General features: G+C 33.2%; 1 protein-coding gene across 1 annotated transcript; it reads right to left on the minus strand.

Moving 5' to 3' along the window:
* Positions 1–1,437: 1,437 nt before the first annotated feature.
* Positions 1,438–23,522, minus strand: LOC132733074 (ankyrin-1-like). Its single transcript, XM_060719655.1, has 9 exons — positions 23,358–23,522; positions 19,456–19,473; positions 15,810–15,905; positions 10,483–10,581; positions 7,811–7,909; positions 5,303–5,404; positions 3,814–3,912; positions 2,985–3,076; positions 1,438–1,804 (listed from the first exon to the last, which is right to left on the minus strand). The coding sequence occupies exons 2-9, from the start codon at positions 19,465–19,467 to the stop codon at positions 1,438–1,440; spliced, it is 966 nt and encodes a 321-aa protein (XP_060575638.1). The 5' UTR covers positions 19,468–19,473; positions 23,358–23,522.
* Positions 23,523–24,556: the final 1,034 nt, after the last annotated feature.

Genomic DNA, 24,556 nt, shown 5'->3' on the forward strand with positions numbered 1-24,556 from the left:
GTTTTCTACACCAGAATCTGTTGCTACACTGCTGGATAGATGATTTCTGTCCAGTTTCCATTTGGGTTATGTTGTCCGGTTCATTCCTTTGAACAGATTTGACTCATCGGTCAGACTTTTTTCGTTTTCCATACTTCTTCTTCTTTTTCTGGACTGGTGATCGGGAGCTTCATTGGCTTCCTCCTCGTCTGCAAAATTCGTCTGCGTTTGTTCGAAACCTTAAACATAAAATGTGTATTTATTTATTAATAAGTTTATCGGCTGACACGGGTTGTTATGTCCATTCTGAAAATGTGGTTGTCATTTAACTGACTAGTGTATTCCAGTAGGGTCACACAATTTTGCTGCTTTCCAACTATCAAATCAATTTTAATGATATTAATAATATTCATAATATTTGTTAACTCAAGATTTAAATTATGACGTAGATTATGTATTAGTGTTTCACCGTCAAGCTTTATAAACGGTTTCCCTCAAACGAATTTGTGGAATTCAAGGGAGAAGTCTTTTTCATCTCCGAATGTATAAGCGCTCCCTCGTTTGTGATTGTGTTTGTCGTTCCTCTTTGTTTATGTTTTACTCTAAAAAAAAAAAAAAAAAAAAAAAAAAAAAAAAAAAAAAAAAAAAAAAAAAAAAAAAAAAAAAAAAAAAAAAAAAAAAAAAAAAAAAAAAAAAAAGAAAAAACAGCCGTTGTTTCCGGACAAAACTGTCGATTTTCGCAGAAAATCTAAAAAATAGTTTTTCATAAAATAAAAAAATTGTCTTCGCGGGAAAATTGATGGTTAACAAGACATTTTAGACATTCTAGTAAAGATACTTAGATTAATTTGTTCCTCGCTTTTTTTCCTAAAATATGCTGAAAGGTAGGGTATTATAATCAACCTTACTATAGTTGTATTCGAATGTATCATCCAGTTAAAGAAATTCCACTGAGGTCCAAACGCCTTAAACATAAAAATTGAATGTGTTTTTTTTTTTTACATATATCAGCTAGGCCACAGAAAAATATGCAAAAGACAATTATGAAGAAGAGTAACAGAAAAATAAAAATTGCATTTTTTGTGCTATTCTTCGACTGATTTGAGGGAAAAGCGTTGTGAATTATTTAAATTTCGGATCATAAAAAAACCCTCAGTGGTGTCCCTTTAATCATGTTTGAAGTGTCATTGTATCACATTGATGATAAATATAACACATATACATGTAATTCATTTGATTAATATTTGTAAAAACTTGATTGTGTAATTGGCTGGATCTTTTAACACAGCAATATTTACAAAACGAAAAGTAAACAGATGTGTAATCTTTGCAATATTCTAACGTTTTCTGCATTGCTTATATGATGATAACAATTTGTTATGGGACGAATTTAACCAAAAAAAAGGACATGTTTTACATAAGAATATTATGTGACAATTCCTATCATTACGACAAGGACTAATAGTTTACCTGGTTTCTAACCGTAGCGTTGTCGACCACCATGTCTTCCTCTGCTACGTTTATAAAATGTATCACCAGCTGTTCTTTCTCAGATGGCGCTTTAAACACGGGGAGATACATTGTTGTTTTACAGTCTCTGTTTGTTTCAAAAATCCTTATATGGAAAACGTCACTGAAAACAGACTCCTCCTCGTATTTCTTTAATTTCACGGTTGCGTTTTCTACTTTCTCCCGCCGACAGTAAAATCCTGTTGGAAATTCTCTAGGAATGTCAATGTTTTCTATGATAACGCCTACACGTTCTATTGTAAGTGGCTGCGACACGTTGCGGTGTGAAATTTTCATTCCCTTCGCTTTAATGTATCTTTTCGTTAAAAGAAGATTAAAGAATAAATTAAATACATTATAAAAGTGATGAAGATCATCAAATATAAAGCAAAATCATTTCAGCAAAACCTTGCCGTATATAAATCCTACAATGTTGATATAATACAATTGCAATATGGCTTTAATACTGTCTTCGATTTATTAATATTACAAATACCGACATTAAAGGCGCACCCAGAAGCTTTTTTACGTACATTACATCGAACTGAACTACCATAATCACAAATAACACCAAAGTAAATATAACATAGATTGTGTCATTATAAACCATATATGTATATTAATGTAAGGATATGTCACAAACATGTTCGTAAAGAGAAAAACCTAACTATATAAGATATATATATTACAATGTATATTATTGAATCATAAGTTTTTGTTAAGATACGATTTATATGCTATTTTTCCACGCACCGAAGTACTCCGATAGAGAACATTTAAATGTACAACATTTTTTCACCACATGTAACCATTTCAATAAAAGTTAAACAGACATTTCTATGCTCTAATATGGAAAAGACTACAACTTGAAATCTGAAGTCAATCCCTTCAGTAACAAAAATTATAAGAGCAAACAGTATGTAACATTTTAAAGTAAGTAAATAAGAAGAAAACAAGAAGTTAGAGTAAAAAAAACTTTAGAAAATTCCTAACTTCAAGGGAGAACATTTCTACAAATGTCCATGCATGAGTTGTGAATCTTGTTACACATAATGTGGGTGATGATAAGGAACATATATTAATTTGGAGGCTGCAGTAGATCCCTTGTGAAATAAGTAGAGACATGACATATTTTATAGAAAAATTCTAGGTTCAAAGGGAGATAATATTGGAAATATTGCTTCTAGAGTAATAAACCTTGTCACAAAAATATTATAATGTTGCTCATGATAAGGAATATATATTTGAAGTTTGAATCTGATACTTTAAGAAATAAAGAATTAATAATAAAAAAATCTACTAAACAAAAATTTTAACACGAAGGCCGACGTCGTCGTGAGTAGAACAGCTCTCCATATACTTCGTGAAGTCTTAACCATGAGCAACAGGAACAAATTTTTCATAATGATTATATTATAGATTGTTTTAGAGTTTCCGTCGCACTCAGTGCTTTCAGCACTTTGATTACTGATCAGATTTTCAGATAAGATGTTTACCCAGAACTCATTGCAATCAGCATGGTAGCGTACATCCGGAGGCTTTCTTTAATGGCCACGTTCTTTGCCACGTCATCCGGTCTTTTTCCCTCCTGTAATAAAGGAAAAAATGGCTCCTATTATACAAAAAAGGAATATGATATATTTATACATTTTCGATAGCTTTGTGTTGGAAAGTCTACTTCCGGTTTGACATTATAGTTTAAACATATTCATTTTAGCTCGATGATGAAGAAAGCATTAAACTTATAAAGAGTAATCCCTCGGAAGCATTAATCACAAAAAAGTACATGAAAAATGCAGACTCGGTTTGATTGAGTCTTTTCATGAGGGGTAATGAAAAAGTGCAACAACACTCACGCCCATAGCACCGGCTTGAGCGGTATTCAATTTTTAACACTGAAATGTTTTGGAATCGATGATCCTGAAGGCCCAAAAAATATAACAACACTGAAGTAAAGTACTGGACAACTTTATACAGCTGGCGCATGGCACTGTGATAAACAAAATCATAGAAAAAGTGATCCCTCGGAAGTACTAATCACAAAAATACATGAAATTTGTAGATTCGTTGAGTCTGTTTTCATGAGGGATAATGAAAAAGTGCAACATCTCTCACGCCCCCCTAGCACCATTTTCGATTCCGAAAATACTGATGGTCTTATCTCTTATTTTTCACTTCTTAATACTTTTTGCTTTCGGTTTTTATTCCGGAAGCAGTACCATGTAGTAATCATGAGTATACAAATCACTTTCGCATCTTCTCGGCCCTTTCCGTCAAACTTCGGAACTTAATAGCCGAGATGTTCCGATTATACAAATCAGTTACCTTATTTGTCGCACTGGCCTTGGCACCTTTGATTAGTAACCCTTCCATAGCCTCAACAGCTCCGTAACTTAATGCAGTGTGCAGTGGCGTGTCCCCAGTCTAGAATTATAAAAGCAGTACATTATTTTATTATAAAAATGCAACAATAACATGGACAAATTGTTATAAAAATTTCAAAATGTTATTTTGGACTGGTTTTTTTTTATTATTTTATTTTATTCTGTACAAATTTATATTATTTCCTTCATTATTTTTCATTATCGTCACAACCGTCAATCGTGAAATCATCATCATCATCAACAACAACAACAACAACAACTACATCATCATCATCATCATCATTATCATCATCATCAACAACAGCATCATTATCATCATCATTATCATCATCATCATCATCAACAACAACAACAACATCAACTTCAACATCATCATCATCATAATCATCATCACTATTATTCTTATAATCATAATAATAATAATAATAATAATAATAATAGTTGTTGTTGTTGTTGTTGTTGTCAAGATTGATACAAATATTTTTGTTTAAGATTATTACAATTATCATATTTAATCAAAAAGGGATAGATGTGTCACAAATATGTACAAGTTACGCTACGGCCAGTAACCACTGCCTTCACACAAATCACGTGATGATGGTCTTATCACATGATTGTGTAAAAATGGCGTATACGCCAATGAAATCGTTGAAAAAATGTTTTATCTGTAATAAACAGCGACATTAAAACTTGAACTCTGGTCTCAAATATGTCGATATGATTGAAAAAAAATTGATTTTTGTAAAGCGTAGGGTCGAAATTAATAGCGAGCTCGAAGAGGGGCCTGCTCGCTATGCGAGCTTTACGGTAACGCGAGTACCTGCTAAGTGATGTGAATTGACACATCGCAACTTTTCGAATTTAAAAATAACGATAAAAACTGAGGAATTCTGACTGAAAACGGATGTGTAGACTGGTCACCCGCGCACTTCTATGGGAACCATAATTGGACAGGGAACCAGAATAAACGGAAGCAGTGTATAAAATACCGAATGACAATTTTAAAACGGAAAATGTAAAGTAAAAATGAACGATTATGTTATACTATTTCACGATAAAAGTAAACCGAGCTCGCTTTGAGCCTTTGCCTTTTTCATATTAATTACTTGATTTCTCTTTCGAGAAGGGTCATTGTTTTGGAAATAAGCGGTGCGGTATAAAAATTTTTAAAAATTATTTTCATTATATTTATGTTTCCAAAATTATTTTTTATTTTAGTTCACATCTAACACCTATCGGTCTTGAAACATTAGCAAAACCGTGTTTACTTTTTAAAATAGATATAAAAATTGAAAAATTTCATATCGTTTAAAATCTTGACGAAAAAAAGAAAAGATCTAATCCTGTAAGGGGAGATCACTACGTAGGAGATTGAAATAGTTCTTGTTGTTGTTGTTTTAATCGGTATATAAAATATCTATTGCATGTACCCTTTTATTTTTACAAACAGGCGACATGCCTAGATCTATCAGGTTTTCAATCACATCCATCGTCTGGGTCTTGACTGCCTCGTGCAGGGGCGTCTCTCCATCCTTAAACATTAAAAATAGCAATGTGTATATATGTACATATTTGAAGTATTATGATAGACAAATAGACAGGCAGGCAGACAACTTTTTTTTACTTATAGGTATCACAATGATGGAAAAATATACATCATATAGATCTAAGACAGTGTGCAGTGTAAAAGTTAACTTAAAGTTTCTTCAATGTTGACGTAACTCTTCAATACATGCGCTTGAAAACGCAACTACAAATTCACATATGTACGTATAGTACGAAAATCGCTGGTCCAGCGCTTATGTTTTTTGTGATAAGTTAGATAAGTTGGTCCTGAATAGCAGGATATAATTACGAAAAAAATGGGGAAACGGGGTGTTTTTCGTGTAACAAGTTTTAAATAAAGGGAAATAATTTGATATGACCTTATTAAGTATCTTATAAGAGTTGTCCCCATTTGTTTACAATTTATCAAAGAAAAGTTCAATTGAATGCTATCTTATCATAAAACTATGCCAAATAACTTAATAAAATGTATTACAAAAATTTTGTAAAGGATAAGCGCGGTTAAATAAATACTTATGTCTGTCTGTTTGTTAAAAAAAGAACTTTACTTCAGTTGAATGTTATTAAAGCGGGTAAATATTTATTACAGACTTGGCAGAAGTATGATGGTTGAAAAAACATGGTTTAGCATGTTATCTTTTATCAGATTATAAATCAATATGAACAAGAATCAAATATCGCATGTGACAAGAAAAATGAGGATTTAATTCACATTAGCCAACGGAGTGCATGGTAATCTATGTGATTATTGAAGTATTTACCTTAATTTAGAGACCCCAATCTCTTTCTAAGGAAGTAAAATGAAATTGCATTGTAGTTATAAGTATAAACTCCAATCAATTTGAGGAACCATCCAATATTTTAAACGTGACAATAATGTATATATGCATAATGTATATACGAATATAACAACCGCTTGAAACATTTTGAATGCAATGTAAATTTGTAAGCACTTGAAATTGTTAGCATGCTGCAATTTAAAAGTAAGCATGATATGTAAATTTGCAAGCATTTGAAATAGTTGGCTCACTATGACAACAATTACCAATTAAAATAGTCGTGCTCTGTAAACAATTACTGTTTGAAGTAGAAACCATTTGCCCCTTTAAATAGTCCGTATGCTTTGTAATAATAAACAACCGAAACATTCAGTTTACCATGTGAACAATTACCATTTGAAAAAGTTAGCATACTTCGTAAACAATTACCACTTGAAACGATATAGTATGTTATATCGTATAATTACCACTTGAAAATATACATAGTCTGATAGTAAATGTGCAACTGTTTGAAATAGATAGGATTGTTTGTAAATTTGCAGCCTCTAGATAAGTTAGGTAGCCTCGTAAATTCGTTACCACAAAGTTAACCTGCTCTGTTAAATTACTACCAGTTGACCTATTTAGCATCCAAGTAAATATGACCACTCAAAACAATTAGGACGCCATGCAAAAGTTACTACCCTGTAAAATTGCCACTAGCAACAATTAGGATGTCATGCAAAAGTTACTACCCTGAGAAATTGACACTTGCAACAATTAGGATGCAATGCAAAAGTAACTACCCTGTAAAATTGCCACTTGCAACAATTAGGATGCCATGCAAAAGTTACTACCCTGTAAAATTGCCACTTGCAACAATAAGGATGCAATGCCATGTAAAATTGCCGCTTGAAACAATTAGGATGCCATGCAAAAGTTACTACCCTTTAAAATTGCCACTTGAAACAATTAGGATGCCATGCAAAAGTTACTACCCTGTAAAATTGCCACTTGAAACAATGAGGATGCCATGCAAAAGTTACTACTCTGTAAAATTTCCACTTGCAACAATTAGGATGCCATGCAAAAGTTACTACCCTGTAAAATGTCCACTTGAAACAATCAGGATGTATTGCATTAGTTACTGCAATGTAAAATTGCCACTTGAAACAATTAGGGTGCAATGCAAAAGTTACTGCCATGTAAAATTGCCACTTGAAACAATTAGGGTGCAATGCAAAAGTTACTGCCATGTTAAAATTGCCACTTGCAACAATTAGGATGCCATGCAAAAGTTACTACCCTGTAAAATTGCCACTTGCAACAATCAGGATGTCATTCAATCTTTGCAACATTTAATAGTTAAAATGGTATTTAAAACTGTTCATTTATAATTGTTATAATAATATGTAAAATTGAAACAAAATGCAATATTTTTCACTTGAAGCGGTTCATGATATATGTAATTTTCTACTTTAATATGAAAATCACAAGAATGACATGTAAAATTTACTAAAAATACAAAGCTATGTAAAAATTGCCACTTGAAAGTTAAAATTACCATTTGAAATAGTTAAACGTTATGTAAATACATGTACTATCATATCTTACGTTATTCTGAATATTTAAATTAGCGCCGTTTTCTTTTAGGTACCGAACCAGGTCCAGATAGCCTCCCTTGGCTGCATAGTGCATAGGAACATTACCATGCTGTAAGAAAACAAAATCATCTGTAAACAAAGCACACGCAAAAATATTTACATCCGAAATTGCCTATATCCGAATGCACATCAAATACTATATTGCACTCGTGTTCAGTATTTACAAAATGGGCCATAACTCTAATCTGTATCAAAAGGTTTCCTTTATCGTGAATGTAGGATATTGAATTTCCTACTGTACATTTTATCTTGTTCAAGTTTGTTTCAGAGAGTATGGCCCTTTACTTTTTCGTTTTTCAGTTTGTGCTTTAAAAAGTCATATCAAGACTGTAAAGGTTGAACTCAAAAGCACCCAAAAGCTAGCCGGATAGCTTTCTCATAGCAAACAATTCCAAATCATTGCCATAATTCGAACCCAATGCGGCAAGGGGAGTGTAACACTAGAACACGGGAATCCCGGGTTATAGCCCTTGTTCTGTCCCTTTTTGTTATAATCGTTTAAAATGTTGAACAAAGCAATGCATTACACTTATTTCGAAAATCCAGAAATTACAGTAGAAGTCATCTGACTGACTGACAACAGTAAAAGTGTAATAGTTTTAAAAATGAAATATTGATAGAGAGAGAAATCAAGTGAACAGTGCAATAACCAATTGGTATCAATCTTAATTGACCTTCCGGTATATTATGCTGATATTGCATACATCAATCCACCAGGCTTATCCTTTGTGATGAATACACAATATAACTTTTAACCACAGGTTATCGGCATGGTACGAAGCCCTATCCCGAGGACCCTCTATACTACCCAAATATACTTCAACTCACTTCAACCCACAAAAATATATTACTGATACTATAAAATACTATAAACTATGATTTTAAAGTACATGCATCAGTAATATATTTTTGTTAGATTTTTTTTATTTTGTTGACATGCATTTTGAATTGGTTGAAGTATATTTGGGTAGTATAGAGGGTCCTGGGGGTACCCTTGGGGTAGGGCTTGGTACCACGCCGATAATCTGTGCTTATAGCCATTTGAGCTACCCAGCTATAGATTACGGAAGATTAATAATTATCCCCGAGGTATTCATTTGAATTCATGCGAACTTCCTTAACAGTGCCTCGAGATACTAAACCGACATTAATTAATAAGACCGGTGTGACTTAAACCTAGACCCACATAGCAAAAAACAAATATTATGACACAATAGACATGTTCGAATATGCGCTCTTATCTATATGTGCATAATTCAAACTTGATACAGCTATATTTACAACTATTTTCTTATCTCTGATAAGCAGTTAGTTGAACTTTTCAAAGGTTTGCACTTATATTTACTTTATATAATGATGTATTTGCCCCAGTTTCATATCTAAGAATATGGAACAAAATTTATTGAATAATTGATGTAATTTAAAGGCACATTTTATGTCCCAAAAATCTATATTTATGAGGTTCTTAAAAATGAATGTCAAAACATGTGTTTAATAATGTATTAATAATTGATTTAGAGCATGTTAGATGTTTAACAACTGAAGAAAGTAGCGCTGAATGTGCGGTAATGTGTTGTAAAGGTAGCAAAATGTAAACAAAGTAGTATTTTGACTTCCATACAAAATACTAATTCACTTTAATTATACCAATTGCTAATAAAGCAAACGAAGCAGTTAAATTTATGTGGCAAATGAGTATTTTTTTTTTTTGGGGGGGGGGAACAAGATACAAAAAAATAAGTTTATGTGTGAAAAAAATGAAAGCATGTTTGAGGCATGATGGGCCTTTAAGAATTTAAAAAGTTTGTCTTTAAACCAAGACAAGAAACTCTGCTTTTGAATCATTCAAATTAGAACATTTCTATGCCTGCCCTTGTGACAAACTGTATAATAATTAGGGTGTGGGTTTTGATCAGGACTGACCCTACAATTTGCATTTTATATTCTCAATAGGTTGACCAGTGTCATAAAGTGACAAATAATGGTCATAGTCATAAAGAGAATAAATTCCTTTCAATACGATAAACAGGCAACTCTTGTCAATATCGGTAACAAACAAATTCTAGTCAGAATTCGGCCAAAACTGTAAACTATGAAATTCTTGGTCAATGCCAAAAACGAACAAACTCTGGTTAATACCATAAACTGATCTGGTCGAAATAGTCCGTAAACAAATGTTGTCTAATACCATAAACTGTCAAATTCTGACAAATATCATAAACTAATGCAATAAACATGACAATTCTGACAAATATCATAAATAATTCAATAAACATATCATATCCATTATCTGTCAAATTCTGGCAAACATTATAAGCAATAAACTAATTTACAAACATACAAATTCTGAGAAATAGCATAAACATACACATTATACGCTGAACAATATAATAACCTGGCAAATTCTGACAAATATTATAAAGAATAAAATAAACATTAATATCATCTGATATAGTATTATATCATAAACGTACGAATTATTGTCAATACCATCATAATTAAGGAATTATGGAAAATATCGTCAACTGTTAAACACTCACCACATATCATAAATATTATATAACTTTAAACTTTAACTCGCCAAATATCATAGATATTTAATATCTTTAAATTTTTACTTACAACATTTTTCTGTTCAAGGTCAACATTAACTTTCTTCATCTGCTGAACGACTTTCAGTTTACCTCTCCTTGCCGCCAAATGAATGGCATTGTCACCTCTCTGTATTATTTATAAAAATTGAAGGTAAAAATAAGAACCCAGTCTAGCTTAATAAAAACACACAGAATAAGTAGAACAATTCTAAATATAGCACCGGTTCGATTCCCAGTCTGATATTTCGTTTGACTATTCTGGACTTTTTTATGATAATACGCATAAATAATTAGTTCTTATTAAAATGCGCGTTGACACAGGCCCATGTCAGCAAATGGAAAATATGGCTTCTAAATTACATGTTTATATATTTGAAATAATAAATATACGCACGTTTTGTATAAGAGTGTTTTCACAAACAAGTAGCTTATAATGACAATATATTATTACACAATTGTTTTAACCCAACAAAATATTTTAACTTGATTTAGTAATTATGAAAAATAATCGCATGATAAAAATGCATGCTCCAAAAATGGAAATTAACACTTTTAACTTCTTCTGTAAACATAACAAACTTCATGTTACCTGAAAAGGTGTGTTTTTATTCCTTAACTGTAGCGTTGTTATATGTTCGTATTATATTTTTTTAAAACTTTTTTCACAGTTTTCAATAATCGATTTCAACAATTTAACAAGAGACGGTTGAACCGGGTGATACTCCCCGGCTAGGTTTTGGACACAGAAAAGTATATCTTTTGTAGTTTCAGAGTTATGTTCCAATATGGCGATCATTTCTGTAAAATAGTTGTTAAATCCGACTTCAAATAACGAAGTAATGAGCAGGACACGATTTTGCTTCAAGGTCATGCTGTGACCTTGACCTTCAAGGTAGCAACAAATCGTCTTAATATGGTGATCATTTCTGTGAAATAGTTGTAAAATCCGACTTCAAATAACGAAGTTATGGGCCGGACACGATTTTGCCTCAAGGGTATGCTGTGACCTTGACCTTCAAGGTAGCGACCCAAATTTGCGCGCGACGCGTCGTTTCAATATGGTGATAATTTCTGTGAAATAGTTGTAAAATCCGACTTCAATTAACAAATTTATTGGCCGGACACGAATTCGGGACGTACGTACGTATGGACGGACGGACAACCCGGCGACTATATGCTCCCCCGTAATTTTTCGGGGAGCATAATAATCTATGTTTTCTGCTCAATGTTATAATATATGAAATGGAAACTGGTCAATATCATCATAAAAGATCGTGCAGACCAATTTGTATTTATAAAATTGAACCGCTTTTGTCGAATTTTTCAATCTTTGTAATAAAGCATGTCTTAAAGAGTATAAGCTATCAAGATATCCCAAACAATGATACAGGCAGGTGTACACCGTTTTAATGTACATCGATTTTCCTCAGCGCTAACTACTGGCACCGTCAACGACCTACCAACAACTAGCCAGTGCAGGGCTGGGTCGTATCCTACAAAATGTAAACAAACGCCGCCATCTTGGAACGAAAAAGGTATGTTTTGTTTATAACTCTTTTGTTGGAAATGACTGAAAACCCAATAAATGTACAAACACGCTCCACTATTTTCCGCTTCGTTCGGTATATGTTGCTCACACAACTATTTTGTATAACCAAAGTTATAGCGAACTTGCAACTCGAAGCGGAGCAGAATTTCTATGAAGTTGTGTGGATACGACGCAGTTCATATTGCTGTATCTATCGTTTTTTCCTTAAAATTAATTATAGACTCGTTTCAGAGTTCACCATAAACTTCAAAATATAATTTCGCATCATTTACTAAAATTTCTTTAAAAGAAATGTTTATTTTCCAAGAAAATAATTTGTACGTAATGATACGACGCAGTTGAAAATAAAATATGATACGACGCAGTTGCCTTTTCATTGCAGTTCAGCTATTAAATTATGCGTAAGGAGGCAGTACACAGTTTCGGCCGTTTAGTTTCGAATTGGCCAGGGTCAAATTTACAAATAAGAGACAGTTTTGAAATTGAAGTGGATATTTGAGGTTCTAAATGTTTATAGTTACTATATTTCAAGTTTTAATGACTAGTAATGACACATCTTAGTGTCCAATATTATGTCCTTTTATGATAAACACAACATCCTTAGCCCCTATCAACATGGCTTCAGGTCAAAACGGAGTTGTGAGTCCCAGCTAGTAAGCTTCTCCCAGGAAATTCATGACAATCTTGAAAGTGGCCAACAAACTGATGTCATAGTCATGGATTTCAGTAAGGCATTTGATAAGGTGGACCATCACAAACTTGTGAGTAAACTAGAAAGATTGGGTATAAGTTATGAGGTTACAAATTGGGTCCATTCCTTCCTTAAGTCACGCTCCCAGCAAGTTGTAGTTGAAGGTCAAAAATCAGGAATTCTACCAGTTCTCTCAGGTGTCCCCCAAGGCTCGGTATTAGGTCCCTGTCTTTTCCTTTCTTACATCAATGACCTCCCAGATAGTGTCAAAGGTAAGGTTAGACTCTTTGCAGATTATACTGTTGTCTACCTAGTACCTAACCATCAGATCTAAACAAGATGCCCAAACCCTCCAAGATGACCTTCATGCTTTAGAAAAATGGGAAAAAGACTGGTCCATGGAATTCAACCCTGACACATGTGAAGTTCTCAGGATAACAAGAAAAAGAACCCCTGTAATATTTCCTTATACCCTCCATAACATCCAACTTAACTCAACTCAAGAAGCGAAATACTTAGGAGTCACTATTAGTCAAGACCTTTCATGGACCAAACATATAAACAACATCACATCCAAAGCAAATAACTCCCTCAGATTCATTAGAAGAAATGTTAAAACTCCAAATAAAAAGATAAAAGAAACTGCATATAAGACCTATGTTAGACCTCAGGTTGAATATTGCTCCATAGTTTGGCATCCTTGGCAGAAATACTTAATTTATAAGATAGAGCAAGTACAAAGATCAGCTGCTAGATACATTTTTAATGATTATGACTATACAAGTAGTGTCTCAAAAATGATAAATGATCTTAATTGGCAAACCCTTGAACAGCGTCGAAACATCAGTGCTGTAACCTACTTGTATAAAATCCAAAACAACATTGTTTTTGTAGACCACCAACACCTTACTCAAACAAGAAATCTGAACTACCTGATACCCTACTCGAGGACACAATATCATCAAAATTCTTTCTTTCCTAGGAGCATACGTCTTTGGAATAGCCTTCCCCTAACTGTTCAGTCCAGCCCCAGTTTAAACATCTTTACTGAGAGGCTTGACCCATTCTATAAATTCTAAACTGCACACTATGTTTTTAAATTAATAGTCTTGTAGAACTTTTATTCTTTTAACTTTTTAATTTGCATATAAATAAATTCTTTTATTAACAGTTCCCTGACAACGCGCCTGCTAGTCATAATCAGAATTGATTGTTAAGCAGTATGATGTAGATGTAGATGTAGATGTATTGTGTTTCATTTATTTAGTAAAATTGAATTTAGTGGCGTTGACCCTTGGTTTTTTGAGAGAGTACCTGTCGGATGCGACCGTGCGGCTTTTGGAGCTAGCCGGTGAATCAGCTCTTCAATTTAAAGGGTATGCAGAAGACTTAGAATAGTGAAAAAAGTAGGTAGATGGCACCCCGTTTGGATGTTATTTTCAGATTGTGCATTGTTTAAGAAGGAAGAAACACTATAGTTTGTGATTTAATCTCTTGACGTTAATATATTGTTGTATTTTGCGAATAGGGGTAATCCGCTTATTTTGTCGTTGATTTTCGCGACCAAAACAATGAAAAACACAGGGCTATGTGCCAGAAAACTAGAAGGTGGACATGTATTTTTAATTGTTTGCTGTGAGATACATATGTATATGTTAAATATGAAATGCATTTATTTCAGGTGTGTGATTACAGACTTGTGTGTGAGGTTTTGATTGTGGCGCAGTCAGTTGTTTGCCGAAAAGCCTTGAAAACTGCGTATTGCCCCCTTAAGTATGGTAGTAACGTCCAATAACACTTTTTGTTTGCGACTTCTTTTATCATTATGAATACACACAAGTGACCTTGTAAACAACTTAAGTCAATAGCAGAGACTCTTATTGATTCTACGAAAGCGGAAAATGTAATAAAAGTCTATAAATGCTTCATTTTAGCACCTATTCGAAACTAATGGGGTGGTTACTTTTTTCATATGCTCAAATTGCATGGCTTCCTTTGTTACTTATTTACAAACTAACAACAATTTGCGACAATGCCGTTTTAAAAATGTCTTTTATTCTGAACATTAAATTTTTAAAATTATATCATAATTGGTTAAGCTGCAAGTAACGTAATCGTTTCGTTCAGTCATTTAATGTTCAGCCCCGTGGAACTTAATTACCGCCAATTTTGACGTATTGCATTTCGTTATCGACAATGAGAACAGGCCTACGGAATGTATTACAAATGATAAAACTACAATTATTTTGTTAAGTAGGTGTCCGTTTTGCAAATGTATTTTACGCTTTGCACCGATAAATTTGTTACACTTATATGCGCGACATGATGTTTCAATAGTATTGAAGAAGTTTTCCCTATATTGAATTAAAGTCGGAATGAGAAAATTTAGGTCAGACTAGCTAAATCCTTTTTTTTTTAGTTTCGTGTGAAAAGCCATATAAAACAGGCATGCCTTTTATAAAGTCCTCAAGTATAGAATATATGCATGCTTGAATTATAGCAATAAATATTTCCGTCTATTGCACATATTAAAGTGACATTATGCACATATTATTATAGTTATTTTCAGCTGAATTGTCTTTATATTTCAAAAGTTTGACTGTTAAAATGGTGTTTGACCAACAGTTGTTACTGGAAAATGTATAGGATAAAATTTAAATATGCCTAAAGAATAAAAAGACTGCCCCACTCCTTTTATAATCTGAACGTTACAGGCAAATTGTAATGGATATTTACAGAAATTTTGCTTGGATCCTTACGTTAGTTAATGTTTATGCAAAGTAAATTATTAATTAAAAGGAATTATGACAAAATTAAAACTTATTTTGACTTTCACCTATTCACTCACTATCTATCCTTGGATGGGCATAATGTCACTTTAAGCTATTTAAGTATGATGAGCACGCGCACTCCGTGCAGGAAAAAAAGTAAAGCCTTTGAAAAATGGCAAAATGATTGCATTATAAACTTTGATTAAAATAAACGTAAATAAAAACAATGTTTAGCTAATCTATATAAAATGCCGATATGATTTATAACCCCATTGAAGTGTAGGCCTATACACGATTAGGACATTTTACTTATTAAAACTTTAACAAGAAAAAAAGGAAATTACGTTTTCAATGGAAAAGTCAACTTTCCCTTCTAACAGTTTGATCGCCTCTTCATCTTTCCCACATAACAGGGCATCTACCAACTTCCGTCCACGCTCCTGTAAAGAGTTTTTAAATTAGTGTAAATTTCCTTAGTTCGAATCTTTTTAAAGGCACATTATGCCTTACAAACGAAAAAATATTTACTTCTTTAGAATGGTCAAACATGAGTCTTTTAAGTTTAAATACTGGTTTCAGAACATTTTAAATGCTTACAAGTTACCTGACAAAAGAAGCGATTACATGTAATGTGAAATAATTTGCCATAAAAGAATTAGTGGCAAAATGTTAGCATAGTAGTATTTTGACTTCCATACAAAATATTCAATCAATATAAATGTATTAATTCCAATAAAGAAACAAAAGAGAAGAACAGTTTAGGTAATTGGCAAACGAGTATAAGAAACTATAAAAAAACATAAATAAAAAGATTTGAAAAATAAAAATAAAAGCATCTAGGGCATAATGGGCTTTTTAAGTGCCGGTGCGATACTTCATTTTTTTTATTTAAAAACAAAAGAAATCTAATTACTGCACTACAACATACTTTCCACTTGAAGTACTAGTATCATTTGTTATTTGACAAGTTTGTAAAAATTTGGATATAAAATGTGAAGAAGTTGTGAAATATAAAGTTTTAGATGTAAATAGTTCAATTTGACAATATGATGTTAAAATCCTATATTTGTAATATTTTACCACGAAAAATACGATTAAATAGTCCGTGCAAACTCGTTAAAAACAACAACAAAAACGCAGTGCATACGTAGGAAAACATATTATTTAACACCTAAAAAACCAATAAGCACAACGTGATATAAGAAGCGAAATCATTATCAGATCCAATCTGAATTCTAGCCTCGTATCAATTTCAAAACATCCAAATCAAATGCTTACCAATCCCTATATTTTATTTTTTAGAGTCCAAAATATTTAAACCAAATGCATATCGTACACCATATAGCTTCGTTTTCATTTTTTCATTTTCAGAGCCAAAAATATCTTTATCAAACGCATATCGTACTCCATCTAGCCTCTTTGTCATTTTCATACTCCAAAAAGTCATATAAAATTATTATTTGAAGAACATGTAAACAAGTTATGACAATATGTGAAATAAAGGGGTCATTTAAAGGGTCATAATAAGAGGTGAGTGTATATCGTTGAGAACAATGCTGGTTTTATTGCACTCGAACAAAGCTGCACAACCTATATCAGCCTCGGCTAGCGCCCCGTCCAATATAGATTTTACAGCTGTTTACTCATCCAATAGAATTCAGTATTGAACTCAACAATGTATTTTAACCTCATATTATTCTATACTGATGCCAATATTGTCATTTATAGAGTACAGTGTATAATGATAATGTCCATCATTTCTGGACAACTACATTTATTAAAATGACCGCTTATAGATGTATATATACATACATTTGAATTTCTTCATTGAATTATTTTGTTCATGTTCACCATTTCCCTCATGAGCATATTGTGAAAAATGACCGTTTTCATTGAAAAGCCTCCTGTTACAAGTTCCAACTGCTATGAAGCTATGAAAAAATGCTTCAATACTAATCAAACTTGGCACAAATGTTGACTGGACCATTGCTTTTGTAACGACATGCTCAGTCTTAAATTTCCTGTTACCCTGGCAACGAGGGGACATCTCAAAATGGCAAAAAAAATCACTGTTTTGCGTTGATATTTTCCATCAAAATTGATTCAAAGTGCTGCAACTTCTCAATGGATTGAAATAGAGTCAAAGGCTTTTCAGCGTTGGTTACACATTACCTTATGATCGACCTGGAGTAATTTTTAACCTCACTTTTTTAGCAACATTTCCCAAACGAAAAGCAGTATTTGGGGTCTAAATAAGGTAATTTTCACTGTTTGGGGCCTCAAAAAGGGGGGGTCGAAAAGCCGTCAAAAGACGTCTATATGAAGTAAATGGTTAAATATCCAAATACATGAAAGTCATAAGAAACTTAATGTTGAGTTTCAAGGTTATAAATTTTATATTTTAAATCATCTATTTTACGTGTTTTACTGGTATCTTGCCAGACTTCTTTCTTCTAAATTCCGTCAGTACACAAAATTTAAGGTGAAGTCTTTCAAATTGTAATGTCAAAAAAGAAATGTATATAATAAGCAGAAAATTCAAGTGTTTTGTATAAATACAGGATTTGTTTTCATCCTGTGGTATGAAAATTATCTTATTTCACTCGTGGCTACTGCCACTCATGAACTATTTATTTTCAAAACTATCGATGAAAATAAATCTTGAATAGTCTCTATTTATTCGATGTATTTATACATAGAACTTAACTATATTCAGTCGGAAATAAATTCTGTTTTGCTTTGTTAAATCTAAAAACTGAAACAAAAATCGAATGAAATTCATGATAATATAAAATTAGATTATAACTTTGATGACATCATAATTTATATATGTATAACATGCATATTATGCAAAAGATTGATATAAAAATGAGAAGAGAAAGAACGCTTGAATGGTTACTTTTTCGTCTAAATTCTAAAATTTGATTGTCGGAAAACAAATTGTACTAGAGAAGGTTATTTAAGTTCGTAAAATAAATTTACCAGTAAGTTTACTTTAGAAGTAATAATTATGTTGTAATTGGACGACTGACAATGTGTTTTCTTTATGTTATGTGCCGTTTATCTAACCTTGTGAAAAGGTATTTAAAAAATATGTTATTTAAACTTCACTGTGAGATATCTCTCCTGTCTTTTTGCAATAATCGAATATTTCAAGTGTTGGCAGTGAACCAATTTTTGTTCGACATTCGTCATCAAAATATCCTGAATTGACGGTTCTATTTATTGTCAGCATGATATTGGGAAAAGAACAGAGACTTTAAAGTTTGGACTGGCACTATTTGCTTGTTGGTTTTTTTTTTCAAATATATTGTTTAGGGTGAGAGAGGCCTAATGTTCAAAATCCTAGTCAAGGCAACTTTTTTTTGAAGTGTCTTTTTAAGGAAGTAGCCACGATATGCAAGGATAAAGTGTGGCTGTCATAAAAAATGAAAAATGATTTTTTGATACAACTTTAGTCATGCAAAATTCCATATGTATCAATCTCAAACTGTTATAGAAAAAAATTTAAACGCAGTCGCTGTAATGATTTAGATTGCAAAGATCAGAAAATACCACAGAGCTTTGCAGCCCTTTGATTTAGGTTTATATTTGGTAAGTCTTATATGAATAAGATTTTAAGTCTGATGACAATTTTTTCCCAGTTAAACCACAATGAATGCCCTTGAAAAGATCTAAGATATGCGTTTGTCTTTCTGTAGTCGCCATTTGTTATCCATAAGTTTATTATTACTAACAATGTACTTGATCTACGTGGTAGGAGGCCAACATAAACTTGATCAAAACGTATATAATTATTTGGTACATGTATTTTGTTTCTTGATAATAATCTAGAGTTTATTTATATCAATGTTTTAAAATTTAGACGAAAAAAATCATCTGAAAATAATGTATGTATTGAATATTGCATAGAGAATGGGCAAAAGAATAAATACGTAATAACATTCAAACACCCCCTCTTCCCCCCCCCCCACACACACACACACTTACCGGAGCCTGCATTATTTCCTGAAAATATATGAAAGATCGAACTGTCAATTTTAGTCATTGACGTGAATTAATCAATAATCAAATATCTTAATAAACCATTTAAATTTATATATAAAACTTTTAAATGCTTAAAGGAACTCCACTGAGCTTTTTCTTTAATTGACGGGACCGGAACTATTTATGTGCGTAAAAATTTCAGATCATTCACTCGGATTCCAGAATGATTATAATGACTTTAAAATGAAAAGCGGTCAAAAGTTTTTATTTTAAATCAGTCGATGAAAAGCATAAAAAATCAATTTTCAATTTAATTCTGAGTATACTGTTTATTAACTTTGGCATATTTTCCCGTTTTAAATGGCTAAGTTGATGTTCATGGCGGAGGAACACCTGAGGTTTTGTTTTGCCCGTTAAGTTGGAAAGTTGACCTTTACAGTTAAAAAATTCAAGCAGCATGCCTCCAGATTCATGCTAATTTTAATGATAGTTTTGAAAATGTATAAAAAAATATATTTTCAAGAGAACAAACAAAGTAATTTACAAATTACAAACTTCACTTTCGATCCGCGTTAATTACTAAATAAAAGTCAAAATATACAAAATTGCCCTTACTGAGTTAGTCATGATGTTTAATACTGCGAAATCTGTCATTTATTGCATGCATAACGAAATTTCTACTTCATTTGTAAACATTTTTACTCTTTTATTTTTTTTTAAATAAATCTTTGTAATTCTTTTGAATTTCTTTACACTTTTGGCTCATCTGGAGGCATGCAGCTTTAAAACAAAACTGAAATAAAATGATTAAACGCAATACGCACAAATAGGCAAAAATGGACATTTTAATTAAACAAACACTAAGCAAAAAGAGACCATAAAACAAGAAATCAAAATCTACAGTAAAAAAATAATCAGCTTTCAATGAGATATATACAAAGCTCTGAATGTCTGTGGTATAAAATATAAGGAGTATAATTATGATCTCAAAATTAGCTTCAATCTAACACTTGGGTAACTCCACTCTGCCAGCAATTAGACAGGACTGATTTTGAGAATTTGGCTCCCTATAAGATGCTAGAGGCATTTTGTAGTACAAGTGGTATCTTGGTGTATTTAACCTATTTAAGGTATGCTGAATCCGGTAAAAGTGGATACCAAATTGAAAAACTTGATCTTGACCATTGAAATGGCCATTTGAAATGACCACTAAAATGGGCGCCAAATTTCTTTAACATGAAATGGATGATATATCAAATGGATGATATATCAAATAAAACTTTTAAGGAAAGGAAAAGCCTGAAATTTGTCACAAAGCATGTTTAGGTAAAAACAAATTAGACACCAACCAGAATTAAAAAAACAAAACAATCCAATATGGCCGAATAATCCAAGATGGTGGACATTTTTCTATAGGCCAATATAATACTAATATAGAAGTAATATTAAAGATAGTATTGAAAATTTTAAGGCATTTAAACATAAGAGACCTGTATTTAGGGTTTACGCAGCGAACACTTCACTCTTCCCTGCCCTATCTGCTTGATATAGGGCTTTCATGTATTTTATCTGGCTCTCTATGCAAGCATACAACGTGACTACTCAGATTCCTACTGCGTATGTGTGAGGAGGTTAAACATGTGCATGCAAAATATACATTAACTAAAGGCAACTTTCCCTGAGTACTCTTGGGGTTTGATGCTCGTTTTTTGTTTTCGGTCGTCGTCTTCGTTCTTCTGTTATCGGTCCTGGTCTCAGTTCTTTTGTTGTCAGATGTTCTGTTATCGGTTCACGTCTCTGTTTTCGGTCGTCGTCTTTGTTCTTCTGTTATCAGTTCTCGTCTTCGTTCTTCTGTTATCGGTCCTGGTCTCAGTTCTTTTGTTGTCAGATGTTCTGTTATCGGTTCACGTCTCTGTTATCGGTTCTCGTCTTCGTTCTTCTCCGTTCATCTATCATCGGTTCCCAAAGCTATTCTTCTGTAATCAGTCCTGGTTTCCGTTTTCTTGTTGTCAATTCTTCTGTTATTGGTCCTCGTTTCTTTTTTTTCTGTTATCAATCCTCTCTCCGTTGTCTTGTTGTCAGTTCTTCTATTATCGGTCCCTGTCTCTGTTCTTCTGTTATCGGTCCTCGTGTCAGTTCTGCTGTTATTGGTCCCTGTCTCTGTTCTTCTGTTTTTGGTCCTTGTCTCTGTTCTTCTGTTATCGGTTTTCGTCTCTGTTCGCCTGTTGTCAGTTTTTCGGTTATCAGTCCCTGTCTCTGTTCTTCTGTTATCGGTCGACGTCTCTGTTCGCTTGTTGTCAGTTCTTGTGTTCACGGTCCATGTCTCTCTTCTTCTCTCGTTTCTGTTGGCTTGTTGTCAGTTTTTCTGTTATCGGTCCCTGTCTCTCTTCCTCTGTTTTCAGTCCTCGTCTTTGTTCTTCTGTTATCGGTCCTCGTCTCCGTTCGCTTGTTGTCAGTTTTTCTGTTATCGGTCCCTGTCTCTCTTCCTCTGTTTTCAGTCCTCGTCTCTGTTCTTCTGTTATCGGTCCACGTCTCCGTTCGCTTGTTGTCAGTTTTTCTGTTATCGGTCCCTGTCTCTGTTCGCTTGTTGTCTGTTCTTGTGTTCACGGTCCATGTCTCTCTTCTTCTGTTTTCAGTCCTCGTCTCTGTCCTTCTGTTATCGGTCCTCGTCACCGTTCGCTTGTCGTCAGTTTTTCTGTTATCCCCTGTCTCTGTTCTTCTGTTATCGGTCCTCGTTTCTGTTCGCTTGTTGTCAGTTCTTGTCTCCGTTCTTCCTTCTGTTATCGGTCGTCGTCTTCGGTCTTGTACTTTCGGTACTTGTTTCCTGTTCCGTTAAGGTCTTCTCTTGTATACTATGGTTGACGTCATTCTGTGTCAATCAGTCTTGTAGTCATTTATTCGTTCAGTGGAGTAGCGGGGGATCGAACTCACGACCCCTTGATTTGTAGGCAGACAGTGTTACCACTGCACCATAGCGCCCGCTCTGAATAATAACCATTTTTGAAAGTCCTTTATACATTAAATACTATTTCAATGGCTAACAAAGGGTGTATTACAATTATATTTTAACACCTCTACTATGTAGCCAACCCACGTGACTTTTATATATGGTCAGAGTAAATATTACTCGATTTATTACAAGTAATATTTTTATAGATAACTTTGCTGTAACTTTAAGATATCCTGGATTTATTGGAGGGTACCCGGAATTCTAGTTACGAAATATTAATTTGTTATTATGAAATATTCATTCTTTGGTAATATTTATAAAGAAGGATTTGAAACTAAGTTTATTGTTTAAAAAATATAAGTCAAGTAAACAAAACATAAAAAGTGATTTTTTTTCAATCTTAGTCTTATACCTTAACGCGCTAGTAAAACAGTACTGTATATTACTGTTTATTGAGCCATTGGGCTTATTATCGTTATATTTGGTGGCTAATCTAATTAAAATCTGATCATATTGAATAATCATTTGATTTTGACAAGACTAATTAATTGCATCATATTGTATCATAGTTATAATGACCTATTTTAGTATTTTTAAGCGGCCATTTTGAATTGACCTTTTGAAGGTCAAGGTCAATTTTATTATCTTGGTATCCACCCTCATCGTCTTCAGCAAACCCATATTAGGTTAAAAGTCTCAAGATATTACTTGTACTATAAAATGCCTCTAGCATTTATATTTTCTTAAAATCAGTCCTGTCTAAATGTTTTGAATTAGTTAAGAAAATATTACTGTTATACTTTCGCAAGAAACTGTAAATAAGGAATATTTATATGAATAATAGTATATTTAATAAATGATAATATTTTTTACCGGTTGGGTTTCTTTCTGTAGTGGGCCAAATTGGTGTTATATTAATATTTATATTGAATTACAAAATAAAGTTTCGTCTCACCTTTTGATTTGGATATTTTTTATTTTTTCAAAAACTACATTCCAAATATTTTTGAAAGAAAACACCGCTTGTCAATATCCTGCAACAAATAACAAATAACAAATTTATTTATCTTACAACACCGGTTAAAGATCTTTGTGCACCGTCACACGATAAATTAGTACACATCAATACTTCAATATAGATAACATTTCCAAATTTTAGATGCCCTTCAGTAAAACAAATAAAGCTACGGTAAAAAAAAAGATAATAACGTAATCGATATTTGGCTTTTATGCAAAAAAGGCCGCAGACCCCGTTCACGCGATCATTGCAGAATTTTTTACTTTTGAGGAGCACCATAAGGGAACGATCTGAAGTATCGCTGGAACGGAGGCCGGTAAGGAGTGGAATTAAGAAGATGCAGAGGCCGGTAAGGGGTGGAATTAATAAGAAGCGGAGGTCAGTAAGGGGTGGAATTAAGAAGATGCAGAGGCCGGTAAGGGGTGGAATTAATAAGAAGCGGAGGTCAGTAAGGGGTGGAATTAAGAAGATGCGGAGGCCGGTAAGGAGTGGAATTAAGAAGCTGCGGAGGCTGGTAATGAGTGAAATTGAGAAGATGCGGAGGTTGGTAAGGAGTTTAATTAAGAATATGCGGAGACCGGTAAGGGATGGAATTAAGAAGATGCGGGGGCCGGTTAGGGATGGAATTAAGAATATGCGGAGGCCGGTTAGGGATGGAATTAAGAAGATGCGGAGGCCGGTTAGGGATGGAATTAAGAATATGCGGAGGCCGGTTAGGGATGGAATTAAGAAGATGCGGAGGCCGGTAAGAGGTGGAATTAAGAGAAGCGGAGGCAAGATTGAAGTGAAATTAAGAAGAAGCGGACGCCAGTTTGCTTGGGAGGTTAGTCTTTGCCGGTTGATGATTTCTTACTCGATTTTGGTTTTTGAGGTCAGTTTGTCAAAGGTCACTGGTCAAACTTAACCTTCGCCGCAAAAACTAGCCTACAGTACTCTAATATGACTGCAAGTTTCATCATAACTTGTAGATGACCCTTATTGATTTTCTAATCATGATGACCCCCCCCCCCCCGCCAAAAAAGCTTGTGGAATTAATAAAGCAATAAATCGCTATTACATTCATTGGAAAAAATATAGTATGACCCTTTTTATCATAAGGTCAAAGGTCTATGTCACATGCAGGGATCATGTTGACA

Source organism: Ruditapes philippinarum, unplaced genomic scaffold (genome assembly GCF_026571515.1).
Source record: "Ruditapes philippinarum isolate M1 unplaced genomic scaffold, ASM2657151v2 ctg467_1_1_1_1, whole genome shotgun sequence".
Classification (NCBI taxonomy): Eukaryota; Metazoa; Mollusca; class Bivalvia; order Venerida; family Veneridae; genus Ruditapes; species Ruditapes philippinarum.